The 22962-nt window shown below is 36.1% G+C and overlaps 1 protein-coding gene across 1 annotated transcript; it reads left to right on the forward strand.

The window, feature by feature from the left end:
• Positions 1–3062: 3062 nt before the first annotated feature.
• Positions 3063–22481, forward strand: RpS9 (ribosomal protein S9). The gene is given in 5 exon segments (XM_090371363.1): positions 3063–3172; positions 12426–12653; positions 19356–19510; positions 19513–19547; positions 22247–22481. Coding segments are annotated over 4 exon segments (582 nt in total). The 5' UTR covers positions 3063–3172; positions 12426–12436; the 3' UTR covers positions 22422–22481.
• The last annotated feature ends 481 nt before the right edge of the window (positions 22482–22962 follow it).

Genomic DNA, 22962 nt, shown 5'->3' on the forward strand with positions numbered 1-22962 from the left:
CCTACTCTTATTTTTGCTTTCGCAGTGCTTATGTCATACCAAACTGACTCAACGTTGGACAGTCCATCTTTATCAACTGGATGCACTTTGATGTTGTTTTTTTTAATTAGCAGCATAACTCCTCCTCCCTTGCTATCCTTTCAGTACACATTGTACTTCACAAATTCCAATTCTGCATTCCGAATAGCTGTGTGGCACCACGTCTCTGATATCCCAACAATATCCAGCTTTGATGTCTTGACCAACACTTCAAATTCATCAAATTTATTTTTATTAATATCATTAAGCTAGTTATGCTAATTGCACTTCGAAATTTCAAATTCAAATATAGATGAAAGTTATGCATGGTTGCAAAACTTCAGGCATGTTTCGCACGCAACTGAGTGACTCATGAAATACTTTACCCTAGTAGGGACTCCAACGGCTTTTGGAGACACCAGCAACTTTTATCACCGTATGAAATACCGGTACTTAAAAAATAAACAGTCAGGCCATCGACCTATGACGAAAAAAATAGTAAAAAGTAAAATATTAATATACATATAACCTTTCTAAAATCTTCGAAACTTGAATGTTTGTATTTTAGGTATATTTTTATTTGTATTCATTATTAGCATTAGCATTAGCATTAGTAGAGGCATATGATGCAAGAAAGCAAGCTTATTCAGCATCAGCCAAAAAAAAAAAAAAAAAAAACCACTCCCATTTCACCCCTCCGTTCGTTCGAAATACCTGTCCAGTTGAGCTTTAAATTTGTTTAGGCTATCAACTTCAACAACAAGTGATGGAAGTCGGTTCCACCAACCAACCACCCGCTGGCCAAAGGCAAATTTCCGCACATCTATCCGACATCCGTCCTTCCTCAATTTGAATTTATGCCCTCTGAGGTGATTATTCTGAGAAAGATGAAGAATCCCATTGGCATTGAGCATGCTCAAACCATTCAAAGCCTTATACACCTCTATCAGATCACCTCGCCGGTGCCTAGTCTCCAGACTCTGTAATTTGCAAAACTTAAGCCTTTCTTCGTAAGAGCAACCCTTTGTTCCATTTACTAATCTTGTTGCCCTTCTCTGTACCCGTTCCAGCAGCTCTACATCCTTCTTGAAATGAGGCCTCCACACCTGTATACAGTACTCAAGATGTGGCCTTACCATTGCCTTATACAAGGGAATAATCACCTCCTTATCCCTGCTAGAAAAATTCCTGTATATCATTGACAAGACACCATGAGCTACTCTTGCAGCTTGTCTGCACTGCTCAGAGAACTTCATATCTGCCTGCACAATTACCCCCAGGTCCTTTTCATTCTCCACCACTGTCAGTGTAGTACCGCAGAGTTGATACGTTGCTCTGGGGTTACTGTTTCCCATATGTAGTACTTTACATTTGTCAATGTTAAACTTCATTTGCCACCTCTCAGCCCATCTGTTCAACCTTTCCAGATCCTGTTGCAGCAGCATAGCGTCAGTAGTGTCCTTAACGACCCTGCCAACCTTCGTATCATCTGCAAACTTGGACATTAAACTTGATATCCCATCATCAATATCATTCATAAACACCGAAAACAACAACGGACCCAACACTGAACCTTGAGGAACTCCACTAATAACATTAGTCCACGTTGAGCAGTGTCCATTGATTACCACTCTCTGTCTTCTGCCACTCAACCATCCCCTTATCCATAGCAGCAATTTGCCTCCAATGCCACACTGCTCCAATTTGTGCAGCAGTCTTCCATGTGCAACAGTATCAAAAGCCTTTCTAAGATCCAAATATATAATATCAAAGTTATTCCCTGCATCCAGTTCTTTTGTGACTACATCATAGTATCCAATCAAATTGGTCAGGCAAGACCTGCCCTTAACAAAACCATGCTGCGTCTGAGCTATAACTGAATTCTTGTCTAGATGATCCTGCAGTGCTTTTTAACCAGTGCCTCCATTAATTTACCTGGAACAGAAGTTAAACTAACAGGCCTATAATTACTTGTGTCAGCCTTTGATCCTCCTTTGTGAATTGGGGTTACATTTGCACATCTCCAGTCTATGGGTACCTCCCCTGAGTCCAAAGAAGCTCTCATAATTATGGCTAGGGGTTTGCATACTTCCTTTGCTGCCTCCTTTAATATAACTGGATAGATCCCATCCACCCCAGGTGCCTTTTTTATGTTTATCCTCAACAATCTCTCCTCCACTTTCCTCTCAGTTATTACAAAATCATCCAGCTCACTGCCAATGTTTACTTTACCTATATCATTCTCCTTCCTGAATAACTCCTCATGCGTGAATGTAGATGCAAAATACTCGTTTAGATTGTTAGCCATCTGAGCAGGATCCTCAACTGTTGAACCATTAATATCCAGTGGACCAATCTGATTCATCCCTTGCCTTTTCGAGTTCAAGTATGTAAAGAACTCTTTTCTGTTTTTCTTTGCATCCTTTGCCAAGGATTTTTCGTAGTCTGCCTTTGCCTGCCTAATCTCCTTTGTGACTTGGTTACAGACCAACTTATATCTATCATAGGCTTCCATGTCACCCATTAATTTGTATGTATCCCATGAATTTTTCTTCTCTGCCACATGTCTCATTAGTTCATCTGACAACCATTTAGGCCTAAACCTTGAACAATATTTCTTAGTTGGTATGTAAAGCCTGGTAGCCTCCAAGATTAGTTCCTTGAATGCTTCCCATTTTGAGTTTGCTGTTGGTAACATCATCAGTTGGTCCCACTGTATAGAATTTAAATACTGTCTCAGACCATCATAGTCGCCTTTACGATAGTACAATATACTTTATGATAGTACAATATACTTTATACTTTAGTGAACAACGTTTACCTAAAAATACTGCCTCAGAACCTCAGTTTTCTTATTAATTTAAAAAAAAAACAACAACAACTAAATGTTGAATTTATTTACTTTTTTCTCCTGAAAGTTTTGTGCAAATATTTTTCTAACTGGTGTCGATTTTGAATTTATTTAATAACATGTCTATTTTTCGTAAATAAAACAAAAAAATGATATAATGGTGTGGCGCATTTTGAGTTTGCGCAGTAGCATCTTCCATTTAGGTATAGCTTTGGTGTTCTTCGGTTCGCTTTTGTCCACGTGGTTGGAACATGAAAAGTCACTGAGTGAGAATATATGATCTTGTATATCTGTTATTTTTCGGCAAGTATAAAATTTCACTTAGAAAAAAAGTACTATAAATACGTGTTCGTGTAAGTATGCAGCCTACTTATGATTAGGTGAATGTGAAAAATAAAACGGTGGCCCATTGGGGTTGATCACAATGGCTGCCAGTAAGATTAAAATTTACCCGTATGTTTTGTGGACTGCTAATTTACGCTAAATTTTTTAATTTTGATTATAAATTATGAACATAAATTCATTTTAATTATTCAGAGTTATCGAATAATTTGCAAATATTCAAATCTCAATGCGTGCACCATAGATTGCTAATTGCCCATACGCTGGAGTGCATGCCTTTAGTACCAAAGGGCATGCTCTCCAGCTCATTCACTGCATCTCATTATGAATGGCTTTAGACTCATCGGCTGTTTTCTCCTTTAGAAATACGCTAATCATTTAAGTTTAAATTTAGTTTCTTAGTATCGAATTTACTTGGTTTCTTTAAAGATCATACCAAGAAAAGGTATCCTCCGTATTTGTACTGGAGAGTCTATAGTTGCCAATTTTTAGCGTCGTATTTTAATTAAAATTTTTCTTTGTTAATATAGTCAATTCCCCCCCCCCCCCCCGCATTCAGTCAAAACTGTGTCCAGTCTCACCCTCGATGATACCTGAATCAACACGGTATTCTTCTGCATTGAATGCCCTTATTGATGTTTGCTTTCCCAGACGTGTTCTGTAACTGGAACATGGCTGAGAAATTGAAGATCAAGTATACATTGCAAATTGAGTCACCGACAAAAGTTTCTGCATTTATTCCTATCTTGTGGCAGCCATTCTTGTACAGATATATTGTGAAATGAATTCAATTACTGTCCATCTGATGTTCTATATGTACTTACAGATGAAATTTATACAGCCTAGTGGTAGTGGTACAGCATGAAGTATTTTCCCTCAAACTTTTGTAATTTGTTGAAATTTTTCTCTACAAATGTTTAACTCATAATGGTGTATCTCCACAGTAGCAAATATTTTATAGTTGGGGTTTGTTGAACTGGAAAATTTTCAGCATACTGTGAGCAGCAGCTACAGAATTCCTATGAACCTCACCATAAATTAAAATCATATCAGTTAACTTGGCAAAAGTAAACAGATTTATAACTCCTGTAATATCAGTTTTAACAGATATGCACTGTAAAAAAAGCAGTCATCATAGAACCTGAAACCAAACATGTTTATAGTTCTAATATATTTTGGGCCACACCGGTTACTTACAACTGAATTATTGGAATGATTCATTTAGCAATACTTTTCATGCCATTGTTGGTATGTTTTGTGCTGTTTATAGCCTTTTTTTACGTGTGCTTTTGTAATTTGTTCAATCTCAGAAATAGACTGGAGATATAATAAGACCTTTTATTATTTTTAGCTACATAGTATAAATCAGAGCTGTAATACTCAATACGTTCTACATTGATATTAATATTTGTAAAATTTGTAAAATAATAAGAGGAGTTTACCCCAATATAGTACGTAGAACTCTTCCGTATGATACTCTCCAGAAATTAAAACGAAAAAATCGACAACTTACATTAGAGTAAAATATAAATAATTAAAAACCAATTTAACACAATTTAAAACAATTAAAAATCAATTTAACGCAATTAAAAAGAATCTAATGAAAAAACAATTTTCCTTCCTGAAGCTGACAATGCTTTTCGACCGTGTGTTGTGATCACAGGAATGAAAATTGAAATCATATCAGTTAACTTGGCAAAAGTAAACAGATTTATAACTCCTTTAATATCAGTTTTAACAGATATGCACTGGAAAAAAAGCAGTCATCATAGAACCTGAAACAACATGTTTATAGTCCTAATAAACTAATGTAATTTGTCAATTTTTTTGTTTTAATTTCTGGAGAGTATCATATGGAAGTGTTCTACATAGTATATTGAGGTAAACTCCTCTTATTATTTTACAAATTAATTTTAGCTGCATAATTTGTACTTTTGTTATGTGCAATTTTGAAAACCTTGTATACTATGTATTTTTAGGGGTACATGTACATTTTTATGATAGTCATATATATAAAAAAAAAAACTTATAGGATGTCCAGTGGTTGGAAAGTGTTCATACCCATCCTGCCATGAAAATGAAATGTGGTAAATAAAAATAAGAAGCTAACTAATATTAATTGCTCATCAATGGTGTGCCTATGCATGTGGTGAGATTTGATGCAACTTTACTGGTGCATGGGCAATAAAGCATTGTGTATATTTTGTTTCATTTCTTCAGTTGTTTGGTAAAGCCACTAGCAACATTTCTGCATGATGAATCCCCATAATCCATTGTTACATAACATCTGGACTTTCTTGTGGCCAGCAAACAGAAGTAATACATTTTTAGAACTATAACTAGTCAACTTGGCTCTAAACACTTCATTGAGGAATACTTGCATGGTAATGGTAAAATGAAATGGGTCCTGCCTTGTTGAAAAAAATTACACTTGACTACGGGAATTATTTGTTTGTTTATTTTTTTGAACTAAGTTTTGGTTGATGGGATTCTCAAAAGTAATACGGACTGAACAAGTCCTCAGCAGGTCATGTCCAGACCTGTGCTTGCTTATATTCATTCTCTTCGTTGGTGTGATACCTGATATTTTGATATCATTGAGCTAGTTCTGCTAATTATTGTCGTTTTGTTTTTGTTTTCAGTAACATATTAAGCACTGAACTCTGGCAATAGCTCATGCAGTTTTATCAGTAAAATATGACAAATTTTTCTGAAGTAATGGAGAAATCAATTCACTGCTAACTCTTAAACTATCAAGAAACCTTCCATCTGATCAACAATCACCAGTGTGGATTCTGTCAGTGTCGATCTGCTGGTGATATTCTGGTTTTGTTACCCATGTATGGAGTGAGCCACCAAAAAAAAATACGGAGGATGCAGAAAGGTCAGGGAATGATCACTGCATATCCCCGGAGCAATATGGCCTTAATTGCTAATGCTCCTAAAAAAACCAAAAAATAACCCATATATGGACAAATTCAGTGGAAAAGTTTGGTGAAACTCAAGCAGTTGCTCGTGACATTTCAAACGCTTCTGATCGTGTTTGACATAAAGATCTAAGCTTCCATCTTATGGTTTATTTGCCAGCTGTTTTTTGTAATTGGGTATCCAGTTTTTTCTCTGACCCCTCACTGTTGGTGATAGTAGATGGCACTCTGTCTTCTAACTTCTCCACTAATTCTGGTGTTCCCTAAGGTTCAGTTTTTTCTCACACTGTTTTCCTCTTGTATATTAATGACCTTTTTGAATTGACTGGAAATACTATCAATAGTTTTGCTGATAGCACATTACATTCCAGTGTAAGAAACCTTGCCCTGCACAAACGGCTTCAACTTCTCAAATATCCACTATCAATTCCTTAAATGCTGATCTCTAGGAATTCTCCAGTGGGGCAAAGATAACTTAGTTGATTTCAATCCCTCTAAAACCCAGTCCTGTGTTATATCTTGCAAAAAAAGGATTCTCCTGCTCCTATATTTATCTTCAATTACACTCCGATTTCTAGGCAAGATCATATATCTCTATTGGGGATTACCCTGACTTGTAATCTCTCCTGGCATAAGCACATTACAAATAGTACTTCCTCTGCATCTAAAAAACTGGTTTTTCTATTTTGCTTTCAGTGTTACTTTTCTTCCAAACAGCTGTTCACTCTGTTACCACATCTGGGCTGGTACCCCAAAACCTCTCTCTGGCTTCTAGATTCCATTCAAAAGAAGGCAGTTAGGTCAATGACTTCTCTTACAGAGTCTCTCCACTCTGTCTCATAGATGTTCCATTTTTGCTTCATGCCTTTTCTATAGATACTTCATGGGCACTTCTTCTGAATTAGCTTCTATAATTCCCGCTTTCTCTTCCAAAGCAGTCTGAACCCGTACCGCAACCAGTCAACATCCTTTTACTGTTCAAATTCACAGAACCAACTTTTCTTCTTTCCTCCTTTATTCATTCAACCTCTGTTTTCTGAAACAACCGTCCTTCTTATGTAATTCCTGAAAATTACAATCTACAGAAGTTCAAGCCTAATATCAACTAGACTTTTGTCATCTTCTTAACCTTGAACCCATTCATGGTACTAAGTATTATAGGTTCTAATACCTCTCATCTTGGAGTTTTCGTAAAAAAAATAAAACTTTGCTAGCAGATATGAGGTGATTGTACAACACAATGGTTATATACAAATTCCATCTTGAGTACTGCATACAGGTGAGGAGGCTTCATTTTAGGAAGGGTATAGATTTGCTGGAATGGGTGCAGAGAAGAGTAACATGATTGGTGAGGGGAACAAAAGGGTGGTTTTACCGAGAAAGGCTTCAGTCCAGAAAATAGTAGCATTTTAGATTAGGCACATGTGAGGTAACCTCATAAGGTGTTTAAGGCATTGAATGGATTGAGCAAACTCAATGCCAGTGGCATTCTTCCTCTTCTCAGGCTTCATGCAAGGGGCATAATTCAAAACGAGAAAGAATGGTTGCAGGATAGATGTGCAGAAGTTGCAGATGGTCGATTGTTGGAACAAACTTCTATCTGTTGTTGTCTTGGATAGTTTGACAATTTCCGTCTGTTGGGGTTATATTTAGATAACAAACTTAATTTTGCTTCCCATATTGCTTTCCTTCGAACTACATGTCTTAAAAAACTGAACATCCTGAGAGCAGTCTCTGCTAAGTCCTGGGGTGCTGACAGAAGCTCTCTCCTTCATCTGTATAGAGCTTTAATAAGATCACGATTAGATTATGGATCACCTGTCTATGACTCCGCTAGGAAGAGTTCACTATTACGTCTAAACACCATACAGCATAGTGCTCTTAGGACAGCTGTGGGAGCCTTCAGAACATCTCCGGTCCACAGCCTGTATATTGAGGCAAATGAACCCCCTTTGAATCTCAGGAGAAAATCCTTATTGTGTAATTATGCAGCAAAAATTAAAAGCATGCCATTCCACCCTAGCTGGCAGTACCTGTTTGATCCTCAATATGTTGAATTATATCACAGTAAGCCTAATGAAAACCGCCCCGCAGGGATTCGATTGCAAGAACTCACGATCAGTTGGGATCTTAAATTTCACAACATATTCCAAGACCTTGCTACTCCTGAAACTCCCTGGACTGAATTCTCACCTCTCTGCGACAATTCCTTTTCAAGATGGGGAAAATCCTCTGTGGCAAATATAAACTATCAACAGCTCCATAAAACTCATTTGTTGGAAAACTCAGATAAAGTACCTATCTATACTGATGGCTCCAAAACAGATGCAGCCGTTGGTGCTGCAGCAGTTTCTTCTACCTTTTCAGATGCTGTGTCTCTTCCTACGGAATGTACTATCTATACTGCAGAATTATTTGCTATTAAACTAGCTCTAGATAAAATACACAACAGCTGTATAAAGCAATCTATGATATACACAGACTCCTTAAGCGCAATCACTGCCATTCAAACTACCATGCCGCCCTCTCATCCGATTCTTAAAGAGATACGGTCCAAGTTATTTTACTGTAAAAAAGCCAACCAGAAGGTTACCTTCTGCTGGATACCTGGTCATGCAGGCATTCCAGGTAATGAACAAGCGGACGCCGCTGCTAAACACCCTGACTCAAGCACTTCCAGGCAACAAACAGTGCCCTACACCGACTACAAATCCATCATTGAAACATCATGTAGGAAGCAATGGTCTGACCTATGGAAAGCTCAAATAAATAATAAACTGTTGCAGATAAAAAAAGAGCCAAAATTGTGGACATCTAGTATCAGGAAAAGCAGGCGGCAAGAAGTAATTCTAGCAAGGCTCCGCATCGGACACTCACATCCAACTCATCTGTATTTGCTTATGGGAGAGAACCCTCCTCAGTGTTTGTTCTGCCAGTCACAGTTGACAATATATCATATTCTCATTGAATGTCCCCAACTTTCAACTACCAGAAAATCAACCTTTACCTCCCTGTCCCATTTGAAGGAACCGATAACCTTATTGCAGATTCTTGGCAATGATGCAAATTTGGAGGAACTGTTTACTTATTTGAAACAGATAAATCTCTATAATAGCCTATGATCACAATAACATGAGAAATTTGTGATAAGCAAATATCGAACAGGCACAATATGGCCCAAGAGGCCCTTGTGCCAGAAAACCCAAATACAACAACAACAACTTGGATAGTTTGAATAAATTCTAGGAAGAAGTAGACAACGTAACGGAGGGGAATGGACTGGTGATATAGGAAGGTTTTATATTTTATTATTATTACAGTAAACCCTCGCTAATCCAGTTACAGTTAATCTGGATCGAAATATGAAAAATTTTGTTCACAGTTGAGTACTTTGAAAGACATATGGATTTAGGAATGCAGATGAGTAACTCTCTGTGCACGCAACATACATTACATTGTCTTGCGTGTTTAGTATTTTTGCTGACTGAGTTGGACAGATGTTATTGATTATATTGCTTCATTTGGATACTTCTTCATACATATGTTAACTTATGTGTATATGTACATAAGTTAACATATTTTATATAATTATGGGTTGTAAAGAATTCAATTAGTGATAGAGCAACTTAAATGATGTTCCTGGAAAAAAATAATTGCTCAAGAATTTGTTATTGGCCCACAGGCTGTGTCAGGTATTAAAAAATAAAAAGAATCTATAGAGACATTTCCTTTAAAATTCTGTGGCGAGTAATAAAAGCAGTGTTGCTGGAAGATGCTGTATTTAAGTAGTATTTGCAGAAATGCAAGTGGCATTGGCATTTGATGCCAGTGCCACCTGATAAATGTGTAAAAAGGCAAAAGACAATACAAAGATGGATATGTATTGTCTTATTATAGTTTTTAAATAAAGGCTCTACAGGGATATATTTTTTTTGTTTTTATCACACTACCATATCATTAAATTTTCCATTTATTTGTGTTCTAAGTTTTTTTTTTTTTTTATCTTATAGGGCTATCTTTTGCTTCATTAATCTGGATGACTTCTTCTCCCTCAGTTACTCTGGATTAGTAATGGTTTACTGTATTTTTTTTTTTTTATTTTTTTTTTTTTGGCTGATGCTTTATGAGCTTGATTTCTTGCATCATTTGCCACTACTAATACTGCCATACGATTTTGATTGTACCAAAGATGATAGCAGAGTGTGAAAAAGATCTTGAAATAATTGTATAGGCTGACATGAAATTCTATAAGCAGGGCAAAAATAAAGCTGTTAAAGAATCTCATTGGATTCAGTCAGTGATATACGGGACCTTTTCCAGCAGAAAGAAGCTGATCATTCCATTGTACAAAGCAATCTTTAGGCATCATGTGGAATACTTCATACAGGTTAGGAACCATAATGTTAGGAAGGATCTGGTGGAAAGGATGCAGAGATGAAATTGCCGAAACCACAAAAGGATATTCCTACCAAGAAGACTGAGGTTCTGTGAATTTCAACCTCTGGAAACAATCTGCATGGTGATCTAATTGAATTGTATAAAGCTGTAAAAGTCTTGAGAGTAAACTAAATGTTGATGGCATCTTTACTGTCTGAAGAGATATTTGTAGAATACATATGGAGAAATATCCAGTAAGCCAAAGAGTAGTAAGTTCTTAGAATAAATTTCCTAGTGTTGTGAAGCTGGGTAACTTGAATAAATTTAAGGATGGTTTGGACAATTTGGAAAGAATGGCTGAGTTAAGGTTTTTTTTTTTTTTTATGGCTGTTATTGTATAAGATTTTCTTCTGTGTATCATGTTATTATGAAATTATTCTAAAATGAAAGAGTGCAGTTCATGTTTAGATCTTTGGTAAGATGACCTCTCATTGTGGACAATGGGATTCCATGTTCTTGTCACCATATCTGAAGCAATTTGCTTGAATGATTCACAGTTATTCTCACCTGTACATTGTTAACTTTATAATGATAGTATTATTGACTGATTTCCCCTCATTGAATCTTGTTTTTAAATTATTCTGTATATTTTTTATGGTTTTACTGGTATGTCGCTTTTCATGAATCTATGTGTCCATTACTGTTCTTTCCTGGAGAGTGTAAGTGGACTTCACAGGACTGGAAAACTTGTTCTCATCAAGGTGGTTAAAAAAATCTTTAGATCTCTTTCTGGCTAAAATTCAAATCAGAAGTATGTAGTTTGTTGGGATGGGGGTTGCCAAGATCATTAATGAAGAATTGAAGGGAAATGAAAGGGATATCAGTAGACCAGGTATGTGTTTTGGTGAATTTGCAATAGAAGCCATTATGACAAAAGTTCTGTAGAAAAGGATGTACACATATTGAGTATTATCAGTAAAGGAAGGGGATTTTAATTTTAATACTAGTTGTGGTTCTTTTTTTTTTTTTTTTTTCATCAAAAGGGGGTGTGGGAGTGGAGGAGGAAGGGAAATTATGGGGTTTGATTTTATGCAAGAAATTTCAGTAATGTTTGAGTTTCTGAAAACATGCTGGGAACAGATTTATATATGCTTATTTTATGTTTATACAGAGAAAATCAAAGTTCTGAATTGAAGAAAATTGTATTTAGAGTAAAAACAATGTACACATGTTCCTTTTTGTTCTATTTGAATTACATTAAAATTAATTTCAATATATACATACTTCAGGATAGTATAGAGTATATGAGGTCACTGGAATTTTCACTTCCATCTATAGTGCTTAGTATTAACAGTGTACCTTGTATTTTGTGGCAGGATTTTGGCATGGATATAAACTACCTGTTTGTCCAGTGTTGATCTTTGGACCTCAGATTCTTTGCACTTTAGTAATTCAAGCCTAGTATTTATAAATGGATAAATATCAACTCCATTCAATACGTGAGACACTTTGTTAGCTTATAGAGTGAATTAGAAAGTTCTGTTTCTTCTTATGGTGCACTTCATCGATCAGTAAGATCCATTCTTTAAAAATAAGTAAATTGAGTTTACTTATTTTTAACTCAATTTAAAAATTGAGTCTCATGACCTGATGTGTAATTTAATTAAACAGTTCCATTTATATATAGAATAGACATGAAGAAACAATTCATGGTATCTATTTTAAAACAGTGAGAACTGATAACAGTCAATAAAGGTAGTTGGGGTGTGGTATCAGTTTAGAAATAACACAGTTCGTGCAATTAGCAACATACACATTTAGTTTTCTACTCAGCTGTATTTAAATTCTGATTTTGTACCCATATGATGTTCATTGTTATTTAATTTAAAATAATGTTTATTTATTTTTAGACGATTAAAAGATGCCGCGAATTCCTACAGTTCATAGTAAAACCTATGTGACTCCTAGGCGTCCTTTTGAAAAAGAACGTCTAGACCAAGAATTGAAGCTTATTGGAGAATATGGCTTGCGTAACAAAAGAGAGGTGTGGCGTGTGAAATACACACTAGCCAAGATTAGAAAGGCTGCCAGAGAATTGTTGACATTGGAAGAAAAGGAACCACGTCGACTTTTTGAGGGTAAGTTAGTAGATACCCCTCCCCCCACTCCCAGTTTTTAAATTGTGCTGAAACGTACTGATGATTAAAACCTGATTTTTTTCCTTCTGTGAAATTGACAAACATAACCTGACATTGCAGAATCGACATTATTCATTCATGCTGCAGTTATCAAAATGTTCAAGATTACTGTAGCAGTGGTAGTGTGAGTTCATTGGTTCTCAGTGATGGGTAATTTTCAACACATGGGAAGAACCCGTCATACTGGCCACTTCTTTCCCAAGTGTTGAAAATGACCGTTTGTATTTCGGCCTTCAATCTATTAATGGTGATATGCTCAAGTGAGATATGGAGTAACAAGTTTACAATGCTTAAAGAATAGGAAAAGAGGAGATTCTGAAATTTTATTCACGTTTTTTAAAACCCTCAGAATTCCAGCTATTGGTATTATCACAAATGCAATAAGATCGCGTTTACTACCATTTTATAATAAATTGCACTAACAGGAAAGCCCAATTAACCAGAAAGTGCAAATTGTTTTTATTGTTTTGTGGTAGTAACCTCCAGAAATATGCTTTAGAAAAATATCACAAAGGCATTCAAAATTGATTCTTATAACTGAACACATGATAACAATGAAATTGTAGTGCATTTTTAATTAATTTATTTATTTATTGTTAACATAAAATATACACAACGGGCATGCACCCAGTTAAAGTGTATAACATAGCAGAAAATACACAGGAAGAGACAAAGATTGTACATTAACATATGTTATACATTAACACATAAATAGCAGAATAACACACAAAGTACAATAATAATTTTTATTTCCAAAGGGATAAGTCCAATTCAAGGAAATAAAAATGTGGCATCCTTAGTTCGGTATCTTGAAACAAATCACAGAGAGCAGGCAATAATGGAGACATCATTGCACACACAATTGATGAGGACATCTTTCATCTTGAGCTCATCCATCAGCCAGCCAACCTGCTCCAGTTAGTTCTGTGAAACTCTTTCCTGTCCACAGATGAATCCAGATTATACTTGTTTGTGTGTGCCGTAGTTCTGTTAAAGGAGTTCTTGGATGTCTCTAATCTAGAGTTACTGATATGAAAAGTAGTGTTCTGCTTAGTAGCCACCACTGGAACATGCAGATCAATGTGGCATAGAAGATCTGGCAGGTAGGTAGAACAACCAGAGAAGATGTGATACAACTGTTTTAGATCAGTGCAGTTCGCTGAGTTTCCAGAGATTGAAGCTTTAAGTAGGAACAGAGATTTGGGTAGAAAATTCAGTGGTAAAACATTTTAATTGATTTTTTGAAATTTGATTATGTAAAGCAGCTGATTCTACTGACCAGTGATCATGTTAACTGTTGCCTATATCTTTTGCTTTACGCTGGGCTTACAATTGTCTCCAACTGGGCCACGTGATCCTTCCTCTCAGCCAATAGCAATGTTTGTAAATGTGTTGACTGTGTTTTGTTTTTGCATCCGTTAGTTGAAGTGATTTTTTTCAGTTATGCTTATTTGGCACAAATTTATTGTATTGAATTTGCGTACGTACAAAATTATGTAAAAGAAATAAATAGTTTAGTTATATAGCAAAAATTTCAACTTCCAAGGTCTTGGAACGAATTACCAAAAAACATTGTTATTGGATTCACATTGTGATATTTTCGTAGTATGATGGTGTGTCTGGAACGGATTAATATTGTAAAGTGAGGATCCACTGTATATGGTACTGGTTAGGCCACATCTTGAGTGCTGTGTATGGGTCTGGAAGCCTCATTTTAGGTAGGCTGCGAATGTGTTGGATTGGTGCATTAGTGGGCAGAGTAAAGGATATTCTTTCCAAGAAAGTTTTCAGTTCTGCAAATTGCAGCATCTGGACAGTAGGGATCTGTGAGGAGATCTGATTTAGCATTTAGCAATGGATTGAATAATCTTTCTTGGACAACACACAAGTGGGACATAAATTTGAGTAGATGGTTGGTTGCAGGATGGATGTGTGGAATTTGCTTTCAGGCAGAGAGTAGTTGATTGTTTGAATAAACTTTAATTTCATGTTGTTGTGAAATTGGGTAATTTTAATAAATTTAAGGAAGAAAGATTATTAGAAGGAAAGGACAGGTGAAGTTGTAGTAGTAATAGTAATGGCAAATGATTCAAGAAAGCAAGCTTAGGGCGCCTCCGTAGCCAAGTGGGTAGGAGCAGCAGTGCGTAGCACGTGCTTCTTGATTAGACCGGGGTTCGAGCTCGTGACCACCGATACGGAGGATGCGGAAAGGTCAGGCAATGACCACCGCATATCCCTGGAGTAATATGGCCCTAGTTGCTAATGCTCCTAAAAACCAAATAACAAAGCAAACTTATATAGTGTCAACCAAAAAAAAAAAACCAAGGTGTGGTGAGGTGAAAATACCACTGTTTACCTTGCCTTACATAATTAATTTTAATTTACATATTAAATTAATTATAAATGATGTATTGACTAACCAGTTTACTCAACCAACATGAATTGAAAAGCATAAGAGATAAGCTGTTGGATTACTCCCCAAGTTACAGATGTCCGATTTATGGCCATCATGCATGTGAACACTGCCCTGTAAAGTAAACTATAACATATATGCAAATGGTCATTCTTTAACCCTCCCACCTCTCCCATCAATTAAAAAAAAAAATTGTGTTTATTGATGTTGAATAAGAAACTAGTTATGAAATGCTCTCTGAACAACTAATTTTAACACTATTCTAACAAAAGTGTATATGATTGGTCTAGTATTCTTCATTTGATGTTCCGTAAAATAATGCTGTTGTCTGTACAGTGCCTATATTGAAAGTTATACCAACGTTTGCGAGTTGTGGGCTGCTGTAATAATAAAATAGAATTGGCATTTCAACCAATGGTTGCTAGACTGATCCATAAAATATTAGTAGCCCACCAGATTTCTTTTTTGGTAAGCCTACATCAATGAAATGTTTTAAGGTTATCATATTAGTACCACGTGGATACCTGAAACATCACTTAATGTATAGTAATTTAGGTGAACAGCCTAATAAGCTATATTATTAATTTCACATGGTATAAGTGGTATTAATATAATAACCTTAATGGAAAAAACCGTGACATCCCTAACAATGGTGAAGTGTTTATTTTTATGACAAAATGGGTTATTATTAGTGCAGGTTTTGTTTTATAAAGGACACATGTAAATATTCATAATTGGAAAATAATTAAGGGGAGGGCTATTTTAATCTAATTGTTTGATTTTGCAACCCTCACTGGACTGATTTTCACATCCAGTATACAGAAGCTTATAGTGTAGCTGCTTCTTAAAACTTAACCTGCTCAAATCTTTATAAGAAAACACTATAATGTTTTATTTTCTAAAAACAATCCATTAGTTAAGTAGTAACAACAACAAATTTATGAAGACATGTTTTTACTCTCCCTGCCTCCTCCACCACCACTGTCGGTAATTGTATGAATACTAGTGTCAAAACATATTTGATTGTAGTGGTTATTTTCTTTAAAAAAAATCTTGAGTACCTAATTGCTTAATTGGTATATACTTCAAGTACCATGATCTTTAAACTTTATTTTGGTTTATAGACGTCACTTAATCTTCATCAGTAGTTAACTGTGAATTTGAATAAATTGTTCTTAGCAAAGACAATATATTGCTGAGCAAAATCATTCCAGGACTTTGGGTAGAAACTCAAATTAAACTGCTTAATAAAGTGAAAGTTGAAGTCAAAGATTTAATAGCTAAAAATTAGATTAAAGACAAAGGGGGGGGAGCAAAAAACAGGAAATATGGTACTGTGAATGCTTCCTTCACCCTTAAATAATCTAATAGTTAAAAACAGAGATAAAACAAACAAGAACAAAGAAGAATAAGAGTGTATACTTTGAAATCCTGGGTGAATTCATAATTTTTCCTTTCCTGTGAGAGCCTTGCAATAACACTAAAGATGCTAAATGTAGCTTTAATACCAAAAAGTATTCAGCATTACATTTGTGAAATCAAGAAGTGGGGTCTTATTGTATAGTTACTGTCATATATACAAGAAACTATCAACTTTCTATGAAGTAGATACAGTCAAACCTCTATATAACGAAATCAATCATTCCCTTGAAAAAATTCATTATACAGAAATTTTGTTATAAAGAAATATGACCTTTTCAACAATAAAAAATACTGTAAATTCAGAAATATAGTGAAAGATGGGAAAGAAGTGGGGATGAATAAATTTTCTAACATTTTAAAACAATTTATTAATGCATACATATTAAGAAATGACCACTTACATATGCCCACAGTTTATTAGTGCACTTTTAAGAATTATGTTGTAAAATATTTGGCTATTTTTTGTTGTACACTGGATTCTACTGTACACTGTTCATAAAAATGTTTGCATTTATTTAAACTTTAAACACAGATATTTTCTGTTACATTTTCTTCCCACTGAAGGCCTCGATGCAGCAAAGTTTCAAATTCTGCCAACATTTGTTTGGACGGTTTAATATTGCTCTCCTTTTCATCCAACTCATCGTCGATATTGTCACTAGTTCTTTAAATACGCTCCAAAATGTTGAAGTCACTTGTATATTCGGCTACTATGACATCGTTATCAACTAAAAATTTGCCAAGAACAATTTCTCCACTGGTCAAACTTCGCTTGGAACTCTTCGAAGATTGCTCAATGTCTTTTAGTAGTTCATCCCTCTCATCTCTGATAATTAGCATTTTAACAAAAGCTACTTTTGTGAAATAATTCTTAATCGTTGTTTCTGTTACATCTTGACTCCACACTTTCGCCAACTCTGATATGCACATCCACAAAGCTATATGTTGGTTGGTTTATATTCTCAGTATAATTTTTTTCGGTATGTGCACCTTCGGTAGTGCATTTTAAAATTCTTGTAATGCCTTGGCTGCAATTAAGACGAATTATTCAGAAAGAAGAAAACAAGCTTCACATTTGTAAGTTTCAAAATTATCGAGTGAAGGTGGGCAGGGCAGTGTTGACATTCAACGCAATTTTTCTGTTTTCTTTTGGCATCTTTCTATCGAAATTAGCTTGTGATTCAAGTTTTTTGTTGTAGTTAGTTGGACTACAACTACTTTACTCTTTTCAAACATTGGGGTTATTTACTTTTGCCTATTACCAAAAGCTTCAGTTTTTCATTACCAGCCATGTTTGCAACCAAGACTAATTCTCTCCTTATTTTTACCACCTAAACATTTATCACCTTTAAAAGTCAGTCTCTTGTTTGGCAACCATTTAAAAAATAGACATGTTTCATCAACGTTGAATGTGTCTTTGGATTGTAGTCCTCCATAATTTTTTTCCTAAACTTTCTTTCTAATGGGTATAGTCTTCTTTGATTGCAACTCCACTTTCGTCGGAAATAACTTTTTCGAACAAGCCATGAAGCTCTTTAAATTTGTCCAGCCAGCCAGAACTGGCTTGGAGTGTTTTGTGCCCCAGAAAAGATGCATACTTCATAGGCTTTTCTTTATTAATAGCCCTGATAATGGTCTCGAATCAACTTCATCTACATCTTCCCAAAGACATAATTTTGCACACTTCTGACTGGGTCCTGTTTTTTCAAACAGTTTGAGAATCAAAACAGGGTTTTTTAGAATGGTTAACACACTACTGGCAGGGAAATCAAATTTTAAAGCTTTTTTTTTTTTATGCCTTGATCTACACCATTAAGCACTTACACTTTTTCACACTACACTCAAGGATTTCCTCTTAGACACTGTAAGGTTACAGCAGTTAAAACAAAGCTGAAATTAGAGCCCACTTGTAGTTACCATGTAAACAGAGAGAGAGAGAGAGAGAGAGAGAGAGAGGGATGAAATTTAGTGACAGATGACTAAATGAGTGATGGATGACTCATTTCCTTGAAACAACATGAATTTCCAAGATAATGGACAATCACTCTCTCCTAATTCCTAATAGGGTGCTTACGGTAGAAAATAGGTTGGTCAGAGGCATATTCCCGACTGTTCAATGCCCACGTCGGGAATATGCCTTAATCTTTGCCAATGGCTGTGGACAACTGACCAGCGGGACTTCTCGGCACAGTAGTATATAAGTTGTATAGGTTTTACTTCTGTTTATTCGTTGCTGATCCACTGCTGGGCAAAGGCCTAACATCTTTTTCTATCCTGCCCTGTGGTTGGCCAGTTTCTTCCTGTAGGGTTTGATGGGCACCATTAAATTGTAAAATGTTGTAGCTCTTAATTTGTGGAATTAAAGCCTTTAGCTATTAAAAGCTAAAGGGATTAATGCTTAATCCTTTTAGCTCCTAATTCATGCTTTCTACAGCACAAGCTTTATTGCCTAAAGGCCAGAGGTGCGAACAATGCGTACCCAGGTCTCTAGAAATCAGTTCGTTGTATGGAAATTTTCTTTTGTTATACGGAAACTATTTTCAATGTAATGACCAGGGGTAATTCAAAAATGTTCGCTACATAGAAAATTTCTCTATATGGAAGTTCGTTAAAGAGTGGTTGGACTAGTTTCTTAATTAGAACTAGGATTTTTTTTTTACTCTTCCAGTTCCATTGCTCTTAATCTGAACTTTTAAATCAAGTTAAGATTGGAAAAACATAAGTGCTTTTTGTTTTGGGGATTTTATAATTGGAAATTAGTTTCTAAACGTTTTTGATAATTGCTGAAATTCAGTTGTTACTTGCAGGTAATGCCTTACTTAGGAGACTTGTGCGTATTGGAGTGCTGGATGAAGGCAAGATGAAACTAGATTATGTGTTAGGTCTAAGAGTGGAGGATTTCTTTAGAGCGTCGACTTCAGACCAAGTATTTAAGCATGGTTTGGCCAAGAGCATCCATCACGCTACGCTCGTGTGCTAATCAGACAGAGACATATCAGGTATTCTTTTTTTTTTTCCCTACTTTGTTTATATATATATAACATACACCGATGAGCCAAAACATTATGACCACCTACCTAATATGATGTTTGTTCTCCATGTGCAGTCAAAACAGCTCGTATCCGGCGAGGCATGGATGCTACAAAATTTCTAAATGTGTCTTGTGGTATCTAGTACCAGCAGATCCTTTAACTCCTGTAAGGTCCGTGGTTGAGATGCTGCAGATTGGAGTTGCTGTTCCAACACAAACCACAGATGCTCGATGGGATTGATGTCTGGGGAATTTGGAGGCCAGGGCAATACCTGGAAGTTTTCCTCATGTTCCATGAACCAGTCTCAAACAATCCGGGTGGTGTGGCATGCCGCACTATCCTCCTGAAAGACATTTGTCTTGAAAAGGTGTACCTGTTTAGGTAGGTGGTAGACATCAGAGTGCCTAGCACATGGATGACTGCACCCAGTGTGTTCCAGCAGAACATTGCCCAAAGCATAACACCGCCGTTACTGGCTTGTTTTCGTCCCAAGGTGCATCCAGGTGTCATCACTTCTCCAGGTAAACAACACACATACCCAGCCGTCCACGTGGTGCAACAGATGGGTATTAAATAATAAGTTGGTTGCAATAAAATAAATATGATGAAATATTTCATACTTTACACACTGTCCCATTCAAAATAATTGCCTTGGGCTGTGGACTGAAAATGGATTTCCTTAGGTACACTTCAGTTTAGGGAATAGAAAAGTCACAAGGGGCTAGGGTACAGGTGTATACTCATGGATTTGTGTTTTTGGCCAGAGTGCCTAACTATCCATCCAAACTGTTGAACAGAGTGCCTAACTATCCATCTAAAATTCAGGTCTGTTGAAATTTTTTCATGTGACCTTGTGATAACTTCGATTTAGTATGTTTGATTGACAGTCTGATTTGGTGAGATATATTCAGCCATAATAATTCCTTTAATATCAAAGAAAATGAAGTGTGGTTTTCATTTTGACATTCTTTTTTGGTCTGGGGGATTGTTTTGTCTTCTATTACATTGATTGTTTGTTTCTGTGTCATACTGGAACCAACTTTTCATCGCAAGTAATTACAGTACTGAAATCTGGATCTTCAGTTTTTTTATTCCAAAATGCTGCTTTCACAAACTAAGCTTCTCATTTTCTGATCTTCATTCAAGATTTTTGGCACACACTTTTCTCATGCCTAAATTTTCTGTTTCTTTGTCCATGTTGATTTCTGTAACCTTTCTAATGCCTCGACAATGATTTCACGGATACCAGATGGCTTGGTCTTCCAAATTCTCTCTTCTAAAGGTTTTTTTATGCCATTCAAACATGCAAGCTCTTGACATAGTGTCTTCCTCATAAACTTGATGTAGCAACTCATAACTTTCAGTTGGCGTTTTCTTTAGTTTCGCTAAAAAATTGAGGTTGATTTGTTGTTAATTTTCCAGCAGACTGCAAAAACACAAGGTAGTGAAAACCTGTCTCACTGCAAAGTCGAATGAGTGTGTTGTAATACATCTTTGCAGGCAACTAGGAAAGGTTCAAGGTCAACTGATGTGCCTTTGTTTTGCATGTAATGTGTAATGACTGCACATGCAGTCTTGTTTCATAGCCAGGTGGGCAGGAGCAGCAGTGCATAGCACACGCTTCTTGAATTAGACCGGGGTTCGAGCCCGTGACCATCAAATATGGAGGATGCGGAAAAGTCAGGGAATGACCACCGCTATCCCTGGAACAATATGGCCTTAGTTGCTAATGCTCTTTAAAAAAACCAAATAATAATAATAATAAATAATAGTTTAATAGCCACACCTTGTATTCCGAATCATTAATGGTCTCTTGGGTTTGAAGTGCTGTATGCCTCATCATGCAACAGCAATACCCTACAATCTAAATAGCTCGGGCGTGAATTGAAACTAATTTTTTTCCAGTGTACAAGAACTTGATGATAACCATGATTACTTTCCCTGCTTTTAAACTGGTTGATGTGAGTGAGGATGTTTCCATTACATCAATGCACATTTGAATTTAGTTGGAAAGTTGTGGATAATGTGAAACCATTGTTGCCAGTGAAAATCTGGTTCGGTGCATAGTCTTCCTGTGCCTTGTAGTGACAGTGGTATGCTCCACTTTCAGGTTTCGTTTTCCTGGAGTTCCACTGTATTGCACATTTCTCAGTTTAAAATGATTAATGTTATAGACTAAATGAGAGGTGGCAAACCTGCATCATGCAGCCACTTATGGCCCACACAACTGTTGTTAGTAGCATGCCTCATGGTGTGGGAAGGGGAAAAAACTATACAACTGAAAAACCAGCAAGGAAGCTAAATATATCAACTGCTGAGCTTTCCAAAGGGAGCAATGCCAAAATTTTGGCATCATGTTAACATTATTATTTTAACTCTTATTTTCTTTCACTGCATATATTGATATAGCCGATAAACTTACAATAGTATCTATTTTGTATTGGGTATTAAGGTACTGTACATGGCTTATTTCTCATTTAGTACTTGTTAAAAATAAGTGACTATCAAATCTTAATTAAAAACCTGCCAGAATTGTGTTCTGGTACAAATGAAGCAGTTTAATGGCTTTGTAGCTAGAGATTTTCTGAATTTAGTGAGTGTAGTATGCTTCTAAATATTACAGCAGTATATGATAAATTTATTTGATGATTTTTTTTTTTAAATAGAGTTCGAAAACAAGTGGTAAATATCCCATCATTCATTGTCCGCCTGGATTCAGAAAAGCACATAGACTTCTCTCTTAGCTCGCCATTTGGAGGTGGCCGTCCTGGCCGTGTCAAGAGGAAGAACATGCGCAAGGCACAAGGTGGTGCAGCACATGAAGAAGAGGATGAAGATTAACTATTGTTATCTTCTAATTTTGGAAGTTGTATGATCAAAAAAATAAATATTTGAAAGTAATGTTGGTAGTGAAGTTTCTGCCTTTTCTGGGCCATGAAATTTTGAATAGCTTGCGTTGCATTTTCTTTGATTTGCATTTCAATTTAAAACATTAAGCAAAAATTTTCCAATTGTTATAAAAGTTTGTAATGTGTGGTTGCACGAGTCACTTGGCAACCAACCACAAGGAGGCCATACCAAACCAAAAAATTTGGTTCAAATAATATATATCCTAAACATCTCTTATGCCACATGGTGTTACTAATATATTTTATTTAAGCATTAGCCTAAATTAATACACATTGGGTAAAGTTTCGGGTATCTTGCCGATACCCATCATCAGACTGTGCTGCCTGCTGACCGAATGCTCCTATCAGGTTCACAGGCCCCCCCCCCCCCCATTTGCTTCATGTCTGTGAACCCGAAAGGAGGATTCGGTCAGCAGGCAGCACGGTCTGATGATGGGTATCGGCAAGATACCCGAAACGTTACCCAATGTGTA

Source organism: Mastigoproctus giganteus, chromosome 4 (assembly GCF_048544385.1).
Source record: "Mastigoproctus giganteus isolate SK-2022 chromosome 4, ASM4854438v1, whole genome shotgun sequence".
Classification (NCBI taxonomy): domain Eukaryota; kingdom Metazoa; phylum Arthropoda; class Arachnida; order Uropygi; family Thelyphonidae; genus Mastigoproctus; species Mastigoproctus giganteus.